General features: G+C 40.2%; 1 protein-coding gene across 1 annotated transcript; it reads right to left on the reverse strand.

Annotated features, from left to right (window-relative positions):
• Nucleotides 1–4,570: 4,570 nt before the first annotated feature.
• On the reverse strand, nt 4,571–9,677 carry LOC138873606 (uncharacterized). Its single transcript, XM_070152078.1, has 2 exons — nt 9,428–9,677; nt 4,571–5,106 (listed from the first exon to the last, which is right to left on the reverse strand). The coding sequence occupies exons 1-2, from the start codon at nt 9,675–9,677 to the stop codon at nt 4,571–4,573; spliced, it is 786 nt and encodes a 261-aa protein (XP_070008179.1).
• Between the last annotated feature and the right edge of the window lie 5,136 nt (nt 9,678–14,813).

The raw sequence follows: 14,813 nt of genomic DNA on the forward strand, positions 1-14,813 counted from the left end.
GCCTTATCATAAAATTCCTTTTGAATGTCCAAAGTTTGAGATGGTAATGGCTGATAATAAGTTATGCCCTCAAACGTTTCTGATCAATGGTCCCCGAATGACCATTGAACTTGAGTTTTAGGCTCAACAGTCGATGAGGTAAGATAGATCTCGGGCTTGATATTCGAGTGAGTGCACGCTTGAACTTGAAATGAAAATAGCCCTTAGGCCTTATGGCCAAATGAGGACATGCTCGAACTTGAGATGAGGTGGCCCTTGGGCTTGAAAGATAGTCCTCGATTGAGAATTTTCTCGAATTGGGGTAGCCCTTGGGCTTAGTAGTCAAGTGAGCACTTACTCGAACTCGAAATGAAGTTAGCCCATAGTTTTTACGGATAGTCCTCGAGTGAGGGTTTGCTCGAACTCGGGTTAAGATAGCCCTTGGGCTTTTATGATCGAGTGAGGACTTGCTTGAACTCGAATTGAAGTTAGCCCATAGGCTTATGGATAGTCCCCCAGTGAGGGTTTGCTTTAACTTGGGTTAAGATAGCCCTTGGGCTTTTATGATTGAGTGAGGACCTGCTCGAACTTGAAATGAAGTTAGCCCATAGGCTTTATGGATAGTCCCCGAGTGAGAATTTTCTCAAACTCGGGTAGCCCCTTGGCTTAGTAGTCGAGTGAGTACTTGCTCGAACTCGAAATGAAAATATCCCTTAGGCTTTATAGTCGAGTGAGGATTTGCTCGATCTCGAAGTAAAGTTAGTCCTTAGGGTTTTTTATATTGGCCCTTAGGCTCTTTAAGTTGGGCCAATTCGGCCTCTAAGACGGCTATACTTTTTCTCTTTTTGGCTAAAAGACTTAGTGAAAATTTCTTTATGTCTTAGCATGTGTTTTTTGTACCCGTTGGTTTCTCGAGGGTTCAATCGATCAGAGCCCGTTCGTGTTAATACCTCTTGTGGCTTTTTTTGAAGGCTGATGTTATCGAATCCTTTAAATTATTCGAAGGCTAATTTTATCGAAGCCCTTTTTTCTTTTACCGAGGGTAGCCGAGTTTAATCGGTTTGCGAAGTATTTGAAGGCTTTTAATTATGGCGGAAGTCGGATGTCTCTGAGCCGCATTATTTCGGCCGTAGCCTTTTACACGACCGTAGTCTTTAATATGGCAGTAGCCTTTAATATGGCCATAGCCTTCGGGTATGTCTCTTGGACTTATTTCCCGATAAACCTTTTGAACTTGTTCGAAAGGTTACTCCCCGAGTATGTGTAACGATCCGGCCGGTCTTTTTAAGAATTAACGCCTCGATCCCCTATTAACTATTTTCCTCGTGTTTGTTTCTGCTATTGTGAGTTATTGGGAGGATTTGTTTTGAGTTTCAGAGTGTTTTGGGACACTTAGTCCCCAAATGAGAGTTTAAGCTTTAGAATTTGGATTGTAGTTGGAGTAGTGTGAAGACGGCCTCGGAATGGAATTCCGTGGATTTCGTTAGCTCCGTTGGGTTATTTCGGGCTTAGGGGCGTGTTCGGATTGTGTTTTCGAGGTCCGTAGCTTATTTAGGCTTGAAATGCCGAAAGTTGAATTTTTGAAGTTTCTGGATCGATAGTAAAATTTTGATATCGGGGTCGGAATCCAATTCTGAATGTTGGAATAACTCTGTAATGTTGAATGTGACTTGTGTGCAAAATTTGGGGTCAATCGGACTTGGTTTGGTTGGTTTCGGCATCGGTTGTAGGTTTTTGAAATTTCAAGTTCTTTAGGCTTGAATTGGAGGGAGATTTGTGGTTTTAGCGTTGTTTGATGTGATTTGAGAGTTGGAATAAGTTTTTATGATGTTTTAGGATTGGTTGACATGTTTGTTTGAGGTCCCGGGGGCCTCGGGTGAGTTTCAGATGCTTAACGGAAGTTGAATTGGACTTAGGCTATTTTCTGAAGTTGCTGCTTCTGGTATTTTTGCACCTACGGTGAGGAGCCTGCAGGTGCGGCCCACATATGCGAGGAAGTAGGCACAGGTGCGATTTGGGGCACTGATGGCCAGTGGCCGCAGATGCGGTTATAGGGACGCAGAAGCAGACCGCATCTGCAGAGAAAGGAGCGCAGGTGCGGTACCCGCTCGTTTAATGAAATCTCGCAGGTTCGAGTCCCCAGCCGTATAAGTGGGACTGCAGGTGCGGTCCCATGACCGCAGATGCGGAAATCGCTGGGCAGAAATATGAAATTTTGAGGGTTTGAAGCTCATAACACCAAATTTGATTTTTGGCCCGGGAGAAGGCGATATTGGGAAGATTTTGAAGAGGAAATCAGTGGGTAATGAATCCTTATCCCTTTCTAGTTGTATTCCATTATTCTAATCTTAGTTTTGTCATTTAATCTCAAATTTGAGGTAAAACAAATTGGGAGAATTGAGGAAAAGTTCCCCAACTTAAAATCTGAGTTTTGAGGGAGATTTTGGCATCGGATTTTGATAATTTTTGTTCGAGTGTGCTCGTGAGTGAATGGGTGTTCATAATCCGTAACTTTTATCCGATTCCAAGACGTGGGCCCGAGGAGGATTTTTGGGCGTTTTTCTATTTTCTACCTAGCTTCGATTCCTTTAGCTAAATTCGTTGTTTGTAATTACATTTACATTATGAAGTTTATTTGATTAAATTTGGGCCACTCGGAGTTGGATACTCGTGGAAAGAGCATAGTTTCAGATTGATTTTTAAGCTGGTTCGAGGTAAGTGGCTTGCCTAACCTTGTGTGGGGGAATTCCCCTTAGAATTTTGATATTGTTGTTATTTTAGTGTCATGTACGTGAGGTGACGAGTGCGTACACGTGCTAATTGTTGAAAACCCCCATTTTTATTAAGTAAATATCTATGTTTTCTTGTAATTGAGCAATACTTGTACTTGAAGCCTCTTGTTTAGTTTAGGAAAATCATGCTTATATGATCTAATTGTCTTACCTGCTTTAACTGCTTACTTGTATTCTGTGCAGCATGTTTAGAGTAGAATTCCTGTTTATTCTCATATAGAACTGTAGATTCTTTCTTGAGACTGTTGTGTGTTTACTTTAGGACTAAGAGACTATATCCCGAGAGATCCCCCTGCATGTTTACTTTGAGATTACAGATCGGTATTCCGGGAGATCCTCCTGCACGTTTACATTTGGGACTATGGGACGACACCCGAGAGATTTCCCTCTACTGGATATTTACTTTGGGACTACGGATTGGTATTCCGGAAGATTCCCCTACATGTTTATGATTCGGACTATGGGACAATATCCCGGGAGATCCTCTGCACATTTACGTTTGGGACTACGGGACGATATCCTGGAGATCCCCTGTTGCTATCTTTGTGTACTGAGTATATTCTGTTTGTGATTTTACTCTTTATCGACTATTAGTATTTTTAATTATACTGTCGCACTTCATACTATTTTACTTTGCTCTCTCTCTCTCTATATATATATAACCAGTAGGGCCCTGACCTTCCTCTTCACTACTCGACCGAGGTTAGGCTTCGAACTTACTGGGTACCGCTGTGGTGTACTCATGCCCTTTCCTGCACATGTTTTTCATGTGCAAATCCAGGTCCTTCTGCTCAGCCGTTCTATCAGTAATGCGGGCGACATCAAAGACTTTGAGGTATATCTGCCACGTCCGCAGACCTAGAAGTCCCTCTCTATTCTCCCCTTTAGCTTTAGACTTCCTGTATTTTCTTTTGATTAGACATTCTGGAGTTAGAACACTATACAATTTCTATAGCTTGTGATTTCATGAGATTCCGAATTTTGGGAGTTTGATTCGATTTTTGAGAGTATGTATTGAATATGCCGAGCGTCATTTTTTTAAAACTCTTTATTTATGTTTTCAGTCGTAACTTGCTAGTTTCGTATTTTGTTTCCTTTTTCCGCAATTTGTTAGGCTTACCTAGTCGTAGAGACTAGGTGCCGTCACGATAGTTCACAGGGGGATAACTAAGGCCGTGACAGTATGATGGCCTTGGCCTTTGCGTCGAGGGATGCCTCTTTGAGGTCTTATAAATTCGGGTTCAGATACTCGAATGTGTTAACTATCGATGACAATCCCCAAGTATTTGAGTTGTATTTGTGTTTTGGCCCTTGAGTCATTTCTCATGGAATCACAAGTATGATGTTCGTATAGTAGCAAGTTATTTTGATACACAAAGTGTTTTGATATAGAAAGAATGCTTCTTTGGATAATTGATACATGTGTACATGTTTTGCCATCGGGGCTCGACTATTCTATACGGATACGGTTCATCCGACCGTTTGGCCCTTTACAAAGTTCTCTTATCGAGACCCGATGTCTTGAAGTGATTTCCTTGCAACAAAGTAGACATTCGAGGGAATGCCCTTCAGTACTCGATGCTTATTGTAGGGAACCTCGGATACCGTTGAATAGCTCTAAGTTAACACGACAATGGTTGCCTCATTAAAAACCTCGTCGGAAAAACCCATTTAGGATAAAAATCAAACTAAGGGAAAAAGAGTGCAACGCGTGAGGTCCAAAGCTTCATGCCGATCCTTGTCGAAAACTTGCAAGTGTTAGTCGAAAAAATAGAAAGGATTGGACTGGGGTCGTACCTTTATTTGGATGTTGGATATTTAACATGATCTTTCTCGGCATCAAGCCCCCGTGAATTTTGATCTCGATCATTTCTCCTCTCATTTCGTGCAAAGCTTTGCCCAGACCCACTACTTCTACGGTCTGTGTTATACGGTTGATATCGATCTCTATTCGACATCGGTTCTCGATCGACGCCCCTTTTGATCCTACCCATGGGCCTGCTAGGATAAACCAACCCCGAAGGAGTCCCTAGTTGATCATCATCGACTCTAATCATCGTCTGGTACTGATTATGTACGTCTGCCCAAGTGACAGCCAGGTATTCGAGTAAACTTTGCTTCAACTGATGTAAAGCTATAGAACTTCGAGTGTTGAGACCTTGAGTGAAAGCTTGAACAACCCAGTCATCGGTGACCGGAGGCAAATCCATTCTCTTTTCTTGGAACCGAGATACTAATTCCCTAAGCATTTCGTTATCTTTCTGCCTTACCTTGAAAAGGTCCGACTTCCTCGTTGCAATTTTAATGGCTCCGACATGTGTTTTTACAAAAGAATCTGCGAGCGCAGCAAATGAATTAATAGAATTAGGGGGTAAGCTATGATACCATATCAAGGGACCCTTGGATAGAGTCTCTCCAAACTTCTTCAGCAGTACAAATTCTATTTCGTTATCTTCCAAGTCGTTTCCTTTGATGGTGCACGTATATGAGGTGACGTGTTCATTCGGATCGGTCGTCCCGTTATACCTGGGAATCTCGGGCACACAGAACTTCTTGGAGATTGGCTTCAGAGCCGCAATAGGGGGGAAGGGTCTTTGCACGAACCTTTTAAAATCTAGTCCTTCTAAGATCGGGGGTGCCCCCGGTATTTGATTAACATGGGAGTTATAAGTCTCCACTTTTTTGTCATTATCCTCAATCTTCTTCTCCCCGGACTCGATTCTCTTGGTGATTTCCTCGAACATCCTCATAATGGTAGGGTCAGTCCCTGAGCCATTTTCATTTGATCTTTCCGGCACCGGTTTAATACGTCGAGTATTTTCTGGTTCGGCTACACTTGGAGTTTTATTCTAACTTTGAAGTTGAGCAATGGAAATCTGTTGAGCTTGTAGCATCTCGAATATCACTTGGAGGCTAATTCCTCCATCTCCACACCCTGTGTTCTCTGGCCATCAGATCTGACTTCTCTACGTACACTTGCTCTGGGGTCTGTACCTAGATCTGCGTTCAAAACAATGTGTGACCTAACATCCACTGGTTCCACATTTGGTACTTCCGAGGGTTTATCAGTGGTACATTGACCCATGGAGCAACTACGTTGTCATTTTCTCCGTGGAACCCAAGACCGTCATCACAGTGTACGGGTGTATTCTGTGAGTTTGACATGCTTTATCCTGAAATCAAAGAATCTTTGACAAGAAAAAGTGTGAAAATAACGTGTGTCATGAGAATCAATAATGAAATAATCACTATTATCTTTATCCCCACGGTGGGCGCCAAACTGTTTGCCTCGAAAATACTAGTAATAATTAAATTTGATTTGTGATTTTAAAGATATGTGATTTAGTTTAATACCTATTGATAATCAAGAAATATGAAGTAGAAATGAAAGAAATAAGTGAACCAAACCAATGTTACTCAGCAGTGGTGACCCCGAGCTTAGTAGCCTCGAGATGCACTAAGAGCAATGAAGTAAGAACAATAAATGTAAAGGACAATTCTGATGAACAGTAAGAGAGAAAAGTAGGATAGTATATTCTTTGCCAATGATCAGATGATCTTTGCAAATGATTGGGGTCCCCCTTATATAATAGGGGAACCCTAAAATATGATATATTTCTATTTACAGTAAGGAATCTTATTGGGGACATCTGTATAACCGCCTAGTACGGATTTGTACTAATTCGTACAAATCTATTTCGGAATTTACGCCATGATCTTGGGGACGTGGCGGGAATCTTGTCCTTCCGTAACAAACTCATAACGACACTGTTTCGGAGTCGGTCGTACTTGGCTCCGATGCTCCTCGAACATTTCGGTCTTCGAGCCTCTTATTCTACCTTCGAGTCCAAGCTTGGTCTATATCGAATTTTTGTCCTCGATGTGACATTCGAGCCTACAAAATCGGAGGCATATGATTTTGACCGTATATATCGGGCTCGCTCCTAGTCTATTTCGATCTCAGTCTTGAAGTGACCCTCGAGCCAACGAAATCGGATAACCCCGATTTCTACTGTATACATAAACCTTAACGCCATTAAATCCTCGAAAGTTAAACATATATAATGCGTACGCTTCTTTATTATCGCTAATAGATGATAAATGATGGTACTTCCATTCTGGAAATTTTTTTTATCAGCGATTAATAAGAAATGCCTTCTTTTTATCATACTCTTTCTTAGGCAAATGTTAGCGTATATAAAATACATCAAAGTCTTTTGCAAAGATCTAAATATTTAGACGATTTTAGAGTATAAAATATAAGAAGAAATAGTATTTTGATATTTGTAACGTAGCAACTATTGTAATTTGTCATAATAATTTGTTTAATGAGAATAGTTTAATTATGAATATCCATATAAATAATAAACATCATCAAATATTGAACAAGTACGAAGTATAAAACTTTCTGCTTGCATATAAACATTCATATACAAATAAAAAAAGGCTTGAATTTGAATTAAGTTTTATATATAAAGAGACTATGTCGCTCACATACCTCCATGAAATCTCAAAAGATCTCACTACTCCAATTAATTGTCATGACAAAATATTTTTCTCCGCCGAAACCTGAAAGTTTCAATTTTCAAACTTTTCCCTAGCACAAATACCCTAGTTTTCCTTTTCCTTCTTCATCCTAGACCACATGGTTTGTTTGTTTTTTCCCCAGCTAAAGTCACGTTTGAATACATTTTAAAAATGACATTTAGTTACTTATTAAAAAGACAAGACTTCTTGAAAAGACACTTCAAATCAAAATAATTCTTCTTCTTAATAACAACAACATCCCAATATAATCCTACAAGTGGGGTCTGGGGAGGGTAATATATACGCAGACCTTACCCCTACCCCGAGGGGCAGAGAGGCTGTTTCCAGGAGACCCTCGGCTCAAGAGAGCAACAAGAGACAATATATTAGTACTATCAATAGACTCATAGTAAATAACATAAAATAACATAAACAACAAATAACAACAATATAAGAAATATAAGAAATACGAAAAGGATGGAGAAAAGGATGTAAGGTATACTAATATCCAACAGATACAACCCTGCATCAGTAGCTGATCAGTAGAATCCTAAGTCTAACTCCTAAATGGCTAGTCTCCCTCTAGTGCGCTGTAGTAATATTCACAAACTTCCCCCTAACCTACAACCTTAATGCTCGACCTCCACAATTCCCTGTCAAGGGCCATATCCTCAGAAATCCTAAGTCGTGCCATGTCCTGTCTGATCACCTCCCCCCAATACTTCTTAGGTCTCCCTCTATCTCTCATCGTGCCCACCACAGCCAGTCGCTCACACCTCCTCACTGGTGCATCAATGCTCCTCCTCTGAATGTGCTCGAACCATTTGAGTCTTGCTTCCCTCATCTTGTCCTCCATGGAGGCCACGCCCACCTTCTCTCGAATATCTTCATTCCTAATCTTGTCCATCCTTGTATTCTACACATCCACCTCAGCATCCTCATCTCTGCTACTTTCATCTTCTGGATGTGTGAATTTTTAACCGGCCAATACTCGGTCCCATACAACATAGCAGGCCTAACCATTGCTCTGTAAAACTTACCTTTTAGTAACGGTGGCACTTTCTTGTCAACAAGACTCCCGTTGCTAGCCTCCACTTCATCCACCCCACCCCTATACGATGTGTGACATCCTCGTCGATCTCCCCGGTCCCCTGAATAACTGACCCAAGGTACTTGAAACTACCCCTCTTAGAGATGACTTGAGAGTCGAGCCTCACTTCCACTCTTGCTTCCGTCGGCTCGGCCCCAAATTTGCACTCGAGGTATTCCGTCTTCGTCCTACTCAGCCTGAAACCTTTAGACTCAAGGGAATGCCTCCAAACCTCTAGTCTCTCGTTGACGCCGCGTCGTGTCTCGTCAATTAGGACTATGTCATCATCAAATAGCATGCACCATGACACCTCCCCTTGAATATGATGCGTTATGGCATCCATCACCAGGGAAATAGGAAAGGGCTGAACGCAGACCCTCGGTGCAACCCCGTAACAAACGGAAAATGGTCGGAGTCGCCTCCTACTGTCCTAACCCGAGTCTTAGTTCCATCATACATGTCTTTAATCACCCTAATGTAGTCAACCGGGACCCCTTTAACCTCTAGGCATCTCCATAGGACCTCCCTAGGAACCCTGTCATATGCTATCTCTAGATCGATAAACACCATGTGGAGATCCTTCTTCTTATCCCTGTATTGTTCCATCCTCCTCCTAATAAGGTGGATAGCTTCTGTGGTAGATCGCCCTGGCATGAACCCGAACTGATTATCTGAAATAGACACCGTCCTTCGCACTCTCATTTCTACCACTCTCTCCCAGACTTTTATGGTATGACTCAATAATTTGATACCCTTATAGTTGTTACAGCTCTGAACATCGCCTTTGTTCTTATACAGCAGAACCATTGTACTCCATCTCCACTCTTCAGGCATCTTTTTAGTCTTGAATATAATATTAAACAACCCAGTAAGCCATTCCAAGCCTGCTCTACCCACACACCTCCAAAGTTCAACTGGAATTTCGTCTGGCCCGGTAGCTCTACCCCTCCTCATCTTACGCATTGCCTCCATAACCTCATCGACCTCAATGTCCCTACAATAACTTAATTCACGGGGCTGTTGGCATTCCTCAATTTACCTAGCACAATATCCTGATCCCCTTCTTCATTTAGAAGTTTATGAAAGTAGGTCTGCCATCTCCTCTTAATCTGGTCATCCCCCATCAAAACTTTACCGTCATCATCTTTTATGCACCTCAGTTGGTCCAGATCTCGAGCCGTCCTCTCTCTAACCTTAGCGAGTCGGAATAACTTCTTCTCCCCTCCTTTGTTCCCTAGTTCCTCATACAGACGAGCAAAAGCTACCGTCTTAGCCTCCATTACTGCCATCTTCACCTCCTTCCTAGCTACCTTATATCTCTCATTGTTCGCTCTCTTCTCCTCCTCTCCAGAGCTCCCTACGAACTACAGGTACGCCGCCTTCTTAATAAATATTATATTTCTAAGCTACCTTATATCTCTCACTGTTCGCTCTCTTAATAAATATTATTAATTAATACTTATATTTCTAATATGTAGTAGTTAAATTTTTCAGAAAGATATTTAAGTAAGTTAATTTTTTAGTTATATATATATATATATATATATATATATATATATATATATATATATATATATATATATATATATATATATATATGTGTGTGTGTGTGTGTGTGTGTGTGTGTGTGTGTGTGTGTGTGTGCGCGCGCGCGTGTCAATTGCATCTCATCAACAAATAAGGATTACAATGCACAAACTATTGATTATTCATCCTCATACCACAAACATTTACTGTTTTTCTATAATTTCTTCTTTTATATTATAGGATATCCATCCTTTAGAAGATGAAGAAGAAGTGACCTATTTTTCCATGGCATTATATATGACCAATGAAGTTTTATCCTATGTGTATTGGGAAAAAATGAGTTTGCATATTAAAGTGATTGAAAGATGACGTGTCATGGCACGTAGGCTGGTCAAATAATAATGATTGACAAAGAGGCACGAGTTGCAACAGATACGAGCAGAGGCACAATTAAAGGTACGAGCAGTTATTCAAAAGACTCAACACTCGTATCTATTTAAATACAAAAATCAAGGAGAATGAATATGACAGCACAAGAGAGTACAGACACATTATTTAATAAGTATTAAATACTGAAAATGTTAGAGAATCTGTATTAAATTACAATGATTATGTAACGTAGCATTTAATGCCCTTAATTGTCTATAATGACCTTATTATGACAAAGGCAAAACATATATTTTTGAGATAACTATAAAAATGAGAGAACTAATCATTTATAAGGACATGAAATATTATCTGAATACACTGGTTTACTTTGTTTTCTTCTGCTTATTTGATTGTTAGCAAAATCATTTCCTTTTACTCATTTTTGATTATCAGTAACTCGAGTTGTTATAAATTAAAGCTTTGACCAAAATTCCATTTTTGGTTAAACAAATTGGTTCTGTTACCAAGAATCTGGTAATCTATTCTTTCTTAGCCTAACCTTTTTTGTTGCATCAACCATGTCAAACATTAATGACAACACCCAAGGAAACCAAGGAGACCAACAACTCCAGGGAAATCCCCAGGATGATCACACCCTGGTCCCTTCTCCACAAAGCTCCCCTCGGCGGTCTCGAGAAGGCACTCCTGATGGATCTCATGTAAATGGAAACGCTCAATTTGAAAATGATGAAGCTTTCAATGAGGCTTTGCAAAAACTAATCGCTCAATAGGTCAATAAAGCTCTTGAGGCCTTTGTTAGCCAGTTACCTGTCGCACCCACAACACCCACTCCAAATGACAGCACTTTGGAGAACCCTCATTCTGGGCTTGCCAATTCAGGCAGTGGTGGAATCCCCACCGAGTCACGAGATGGAGAATCAGGTAATTTAGTCAATTCTGATTTACAAAATTTAGTACTAATATTGCAGAAATAGCTCAAGGAGCAAAGTGACCGCATAGAGCAAATACCTGGAGTACTGCCCGTAATCAAAGAGATATATATGGATAAATATTCACAACAACCCTGGAAGCCAAGTGTTGCTCCCCTCCCAATTCCAAAGAAATTTAAAATGTCCGATATTCCAAAGTACGATAGAACAACTGATACACGAGACCACGTGACTGCATTCACAACAGGCGTAAAAGGCAACGACTTGACCAAACAAGAAATTAAATCAGTACTGGTCAAAAAATTCGGTGAAACACTCACTAAGGGAGCATTAACATGGTATTCTCTTTTACTTGAAAATTCCATAAATTCTTTTGCTGAGCTTGCAGATTCATTTATCAAAGCACACTCGGGAGCTCAAAAAGTCGAAAAAAAATGGAAGATATTTTCAAAATCAAGCAAGGGGACTCAAAATTGCTTAGAGAGTTCGTGGATAGGTTCCAGCATGAAAGAATGACGTTACCGCGCGTACCTGACAATTGGGCAGCTATAGCCTTCACTAGTAATTTGAATGAAAAAAACTCCGACGCCACGAGGCGACTCAAGGAAAGTCTTCGCGAATTTCCCGCAACAACGTGGAATGACGTTTACAACAGGTATAGCACGAAGCTAAGGATAGAAGAGGATATTATCTCACGATCACAAAAAGAAGAAAAGGTGAGTTCGAGACGGGCGGAAACCGAAAAAAGGTCCGGTAAAAATAGGTACGAACCATATATGGGTCCAGTGGGAAAATATTTACGGTCGAAACAGGAAAATCCAAGGTACGATCATAGGTCGAGGAATAGAGAGTCGGGCTCGTCATCAAGATTTGGGAATGATCAAAACGTACGAGAGTCACGGGATGATGATAGAAAATTGAAAGCAAGATTTGGCAGTTATAATTTTAATGTAAGCACTTCCGAGCTTTTAGCTATTTTAAGAAGCATGGGTGATAAGGTACGGTGACCAAAAGAAATGAGATCGAATCCAAACAGGCGCAACCCTGATCACTGGTGCGAATTTCACAATGATCACGGGCATAAAATGACAGACTGTAGGTTGCTACAAGGTGAAGTTAATCATTTATTAAAGCAAGAGTATCTCACTAAATTATTCAGCGAGAGGGGTAAGCAAACATACATGAAGAATAGGCAGGAGCCCCCAAAACCACCTTCTCCCAAAAGGACTTTTAATGTCATAAGTGGAGGTGAAGACATCAATGGTGTGACGTATACAACAACCAATAATGTTTCCAAAGTCACAATTACCTACGGGAAGCGGGTGCGGCATGTCTTATAGGAAGAAAGCATTACGTTTGATGATGCAGATGCGGATGTCGTATTATCCCCACATAACAATGCACTGGTAATATCTCTACTTGTACATGATACTAATGTGAAACGAGTTTTGATTGATCCAGGTAGTTCTGTGAACATTATTCTGCTAAGAGTACTACGTGAGATGCAAGCCGAAGATAAATTAATACCAAAGACGCATACTCTGTCTGGATTTGACAATTACAGCGTAGTAACGAAAGGGGAGGTAATACTTACTACATTCGCAGGAGGAGTTGTCAAAGATACAAAGTTTCAGGTGGTAGATATGGAGATGGATTACAATATGATCCTTGGGAGACCATGGATTCACGAGATGGATGTTGTTCCGTCAACCTTGCACCAAGTTATTAAATTTCCATCACCATGGGGAATATGTCAAATCCATGGGGATCAACATACATCCAGGAGCATCAACTCTGTAGCAGATTCAAGTACGGGAAACGAAGAAAAATAGCAATTACAGAATCCAGTTGAGGGTACCATAACACAAACCTCAACTGAACGAATAGACGTGGACTCAAGGCTAGATGCCATTCAAGAGCCAGAGAAAAATGAAAATATCAAAACAACGATTGAAGAACTGGAAGCTATAATATTATTTGCACAATGGCCTGAAAGGAAAGTCTACATTGGGGCAATATAAGCCAAGACATGAAAAGTAAGTTGATTGAATTTTTAAAAACTAACGTGGATTGTTTTTGCTTGGTCCCACTTTGATATGACATGAATACCACCGGAGGTAATGACTGACAAATTAAATGAAGACCCATCGTATCCACCTATCAAACAAAAGAAGAGAAAGCAAGGAACTTTCAAAAATCAGGTGATTCAAGATGAGGTTCAAAAATTACTAAAGATTGGGTCTATCCGTGAGGTAAAGTATCCTAATTGGTTAGCCAATACTGTTGTGGTACCAAAGAAGAATGGTAAGTGGCGAGTTTGTGTAGATTACACAGACCTTAACAAAGCTTGTCCTAAAGATTCTTTTCCATTACCACATATAGATCAACTAATTGATGCTACTGCAGGACATGAATTGTTAAGATTTTTAGATGCATATTCAGGATACAACCAGATCAAAATGGATCCAATAGACAAAGAAAAAACTTCATTTATAATAGGCAGAGGGACTTACTGTTATAAAGTAATGTCTTTTGGTCTCAAAAATGCTGGTGCAACATATCAAAGACTAGTGACCAAAATGTTTCAAGAACATTTGGGAAAAACAATGGAGGTCTACATAGATGACATGCTCGTTAAAACTCAACATTCAGGAGATCATATATCGCACTTGTCTGATACCTTTCAGATCTTGCAAAAATTTAATATGAAATTAAATCCGGAGAAATGTGCATTCGGTGTTGCATCAGGTAAGTTTTTGGGTTTTCTTGTTTATAACCATGGTATTGAAGTGAATCCCGCACAGATTAAGGCCATTAAAGAAATTCCTGACATGCTTACAAGTAAAAAAGAAGTGCAGAGATTGACAGGAAGAATTGCAACCTTGGGGAGATTCATTTTTAAATCATCAGAAAAGTGCTTTAAGTTCTTTTCAGCTCTTAAAAAGCAAGATCAGTTGGACTGAGGAATGTCAGCAGACACTCAAAAATTTGAAGACATACCTGTCAAATCTTCCATTGCTCGTAAAACCAAAGGCTGGGGAAAGACTGCTCATCTACCTTGCTGTCTCAGAAGTAGCGGTAAGTGTTGTTTTAGTCCGTGAAAACCAAGGTAAACAATCTACGATCTATTATGTCAGCAAATCTTTATTAGATGCGGAGACACGATATCCACAATTAGAAAAGCTAGCACTTGCATTAATCATGGCATCTAGAAAATTAAGGCCTTATTTTCAATGTCATCCTATCGCTGTAGTAACTGCTTATTCATTATGCAATATATTACATAAGCATGAGTTGTCAGGTAGGTTAGCCAAGTGGGCTATAGAATTAAGTGAATATGACATCACATACCAATTTAGAACCGTGATAAAGTCTCAAGTGTTAGCAGATTTTGTGGTTGATTTTAGCCAAGGAATGCAATTAGAAGCAGAAAAAGAATTACAAGTATTCAACGGATCTAATCCGGGAATTTGGACCTTATTTACCGATGGTTTGACTAATGTGAAGGGTGCAGGCTTAGGAATTGTTTTGGTACCACCTACGGGTGAAACCATTCGACAAGCCATTAGATGTCATTCT

This window comes from Nicotiana sylvestris, chromosome 7 (assembly GCF_000393655.2).
Source record: "Nicotiana sylvestris chromosome 7, ASM39365v2, whole genome shotgun sequence".
In the NCBI taxonomy this organism is placed as follows: Eukaryota; Viridiplantae; Streptophyta; class Magnoliopsida; order Solanales; family Solanaceae; genus Nicotiana; species Nicotiana sylvestris.

Excerpts from the sequence above, each read along its gene's own strand:
- LOC138873606 (XM_070152078.1), bottom strand. The coding sequence starts at position 9,677 with ATGGCAGTAATGGAGGCTAAGACGGTAGCTTTTGCTCGTCTGTATGAG. Across the intron at positions 5,107-9,427 it reads GGATCAGGATATTGTGCTAG|ATTCTTTTGTAAAAACACAT; the intron begins GTAAATTGAGGA and ends CTGCGCTCGCAG.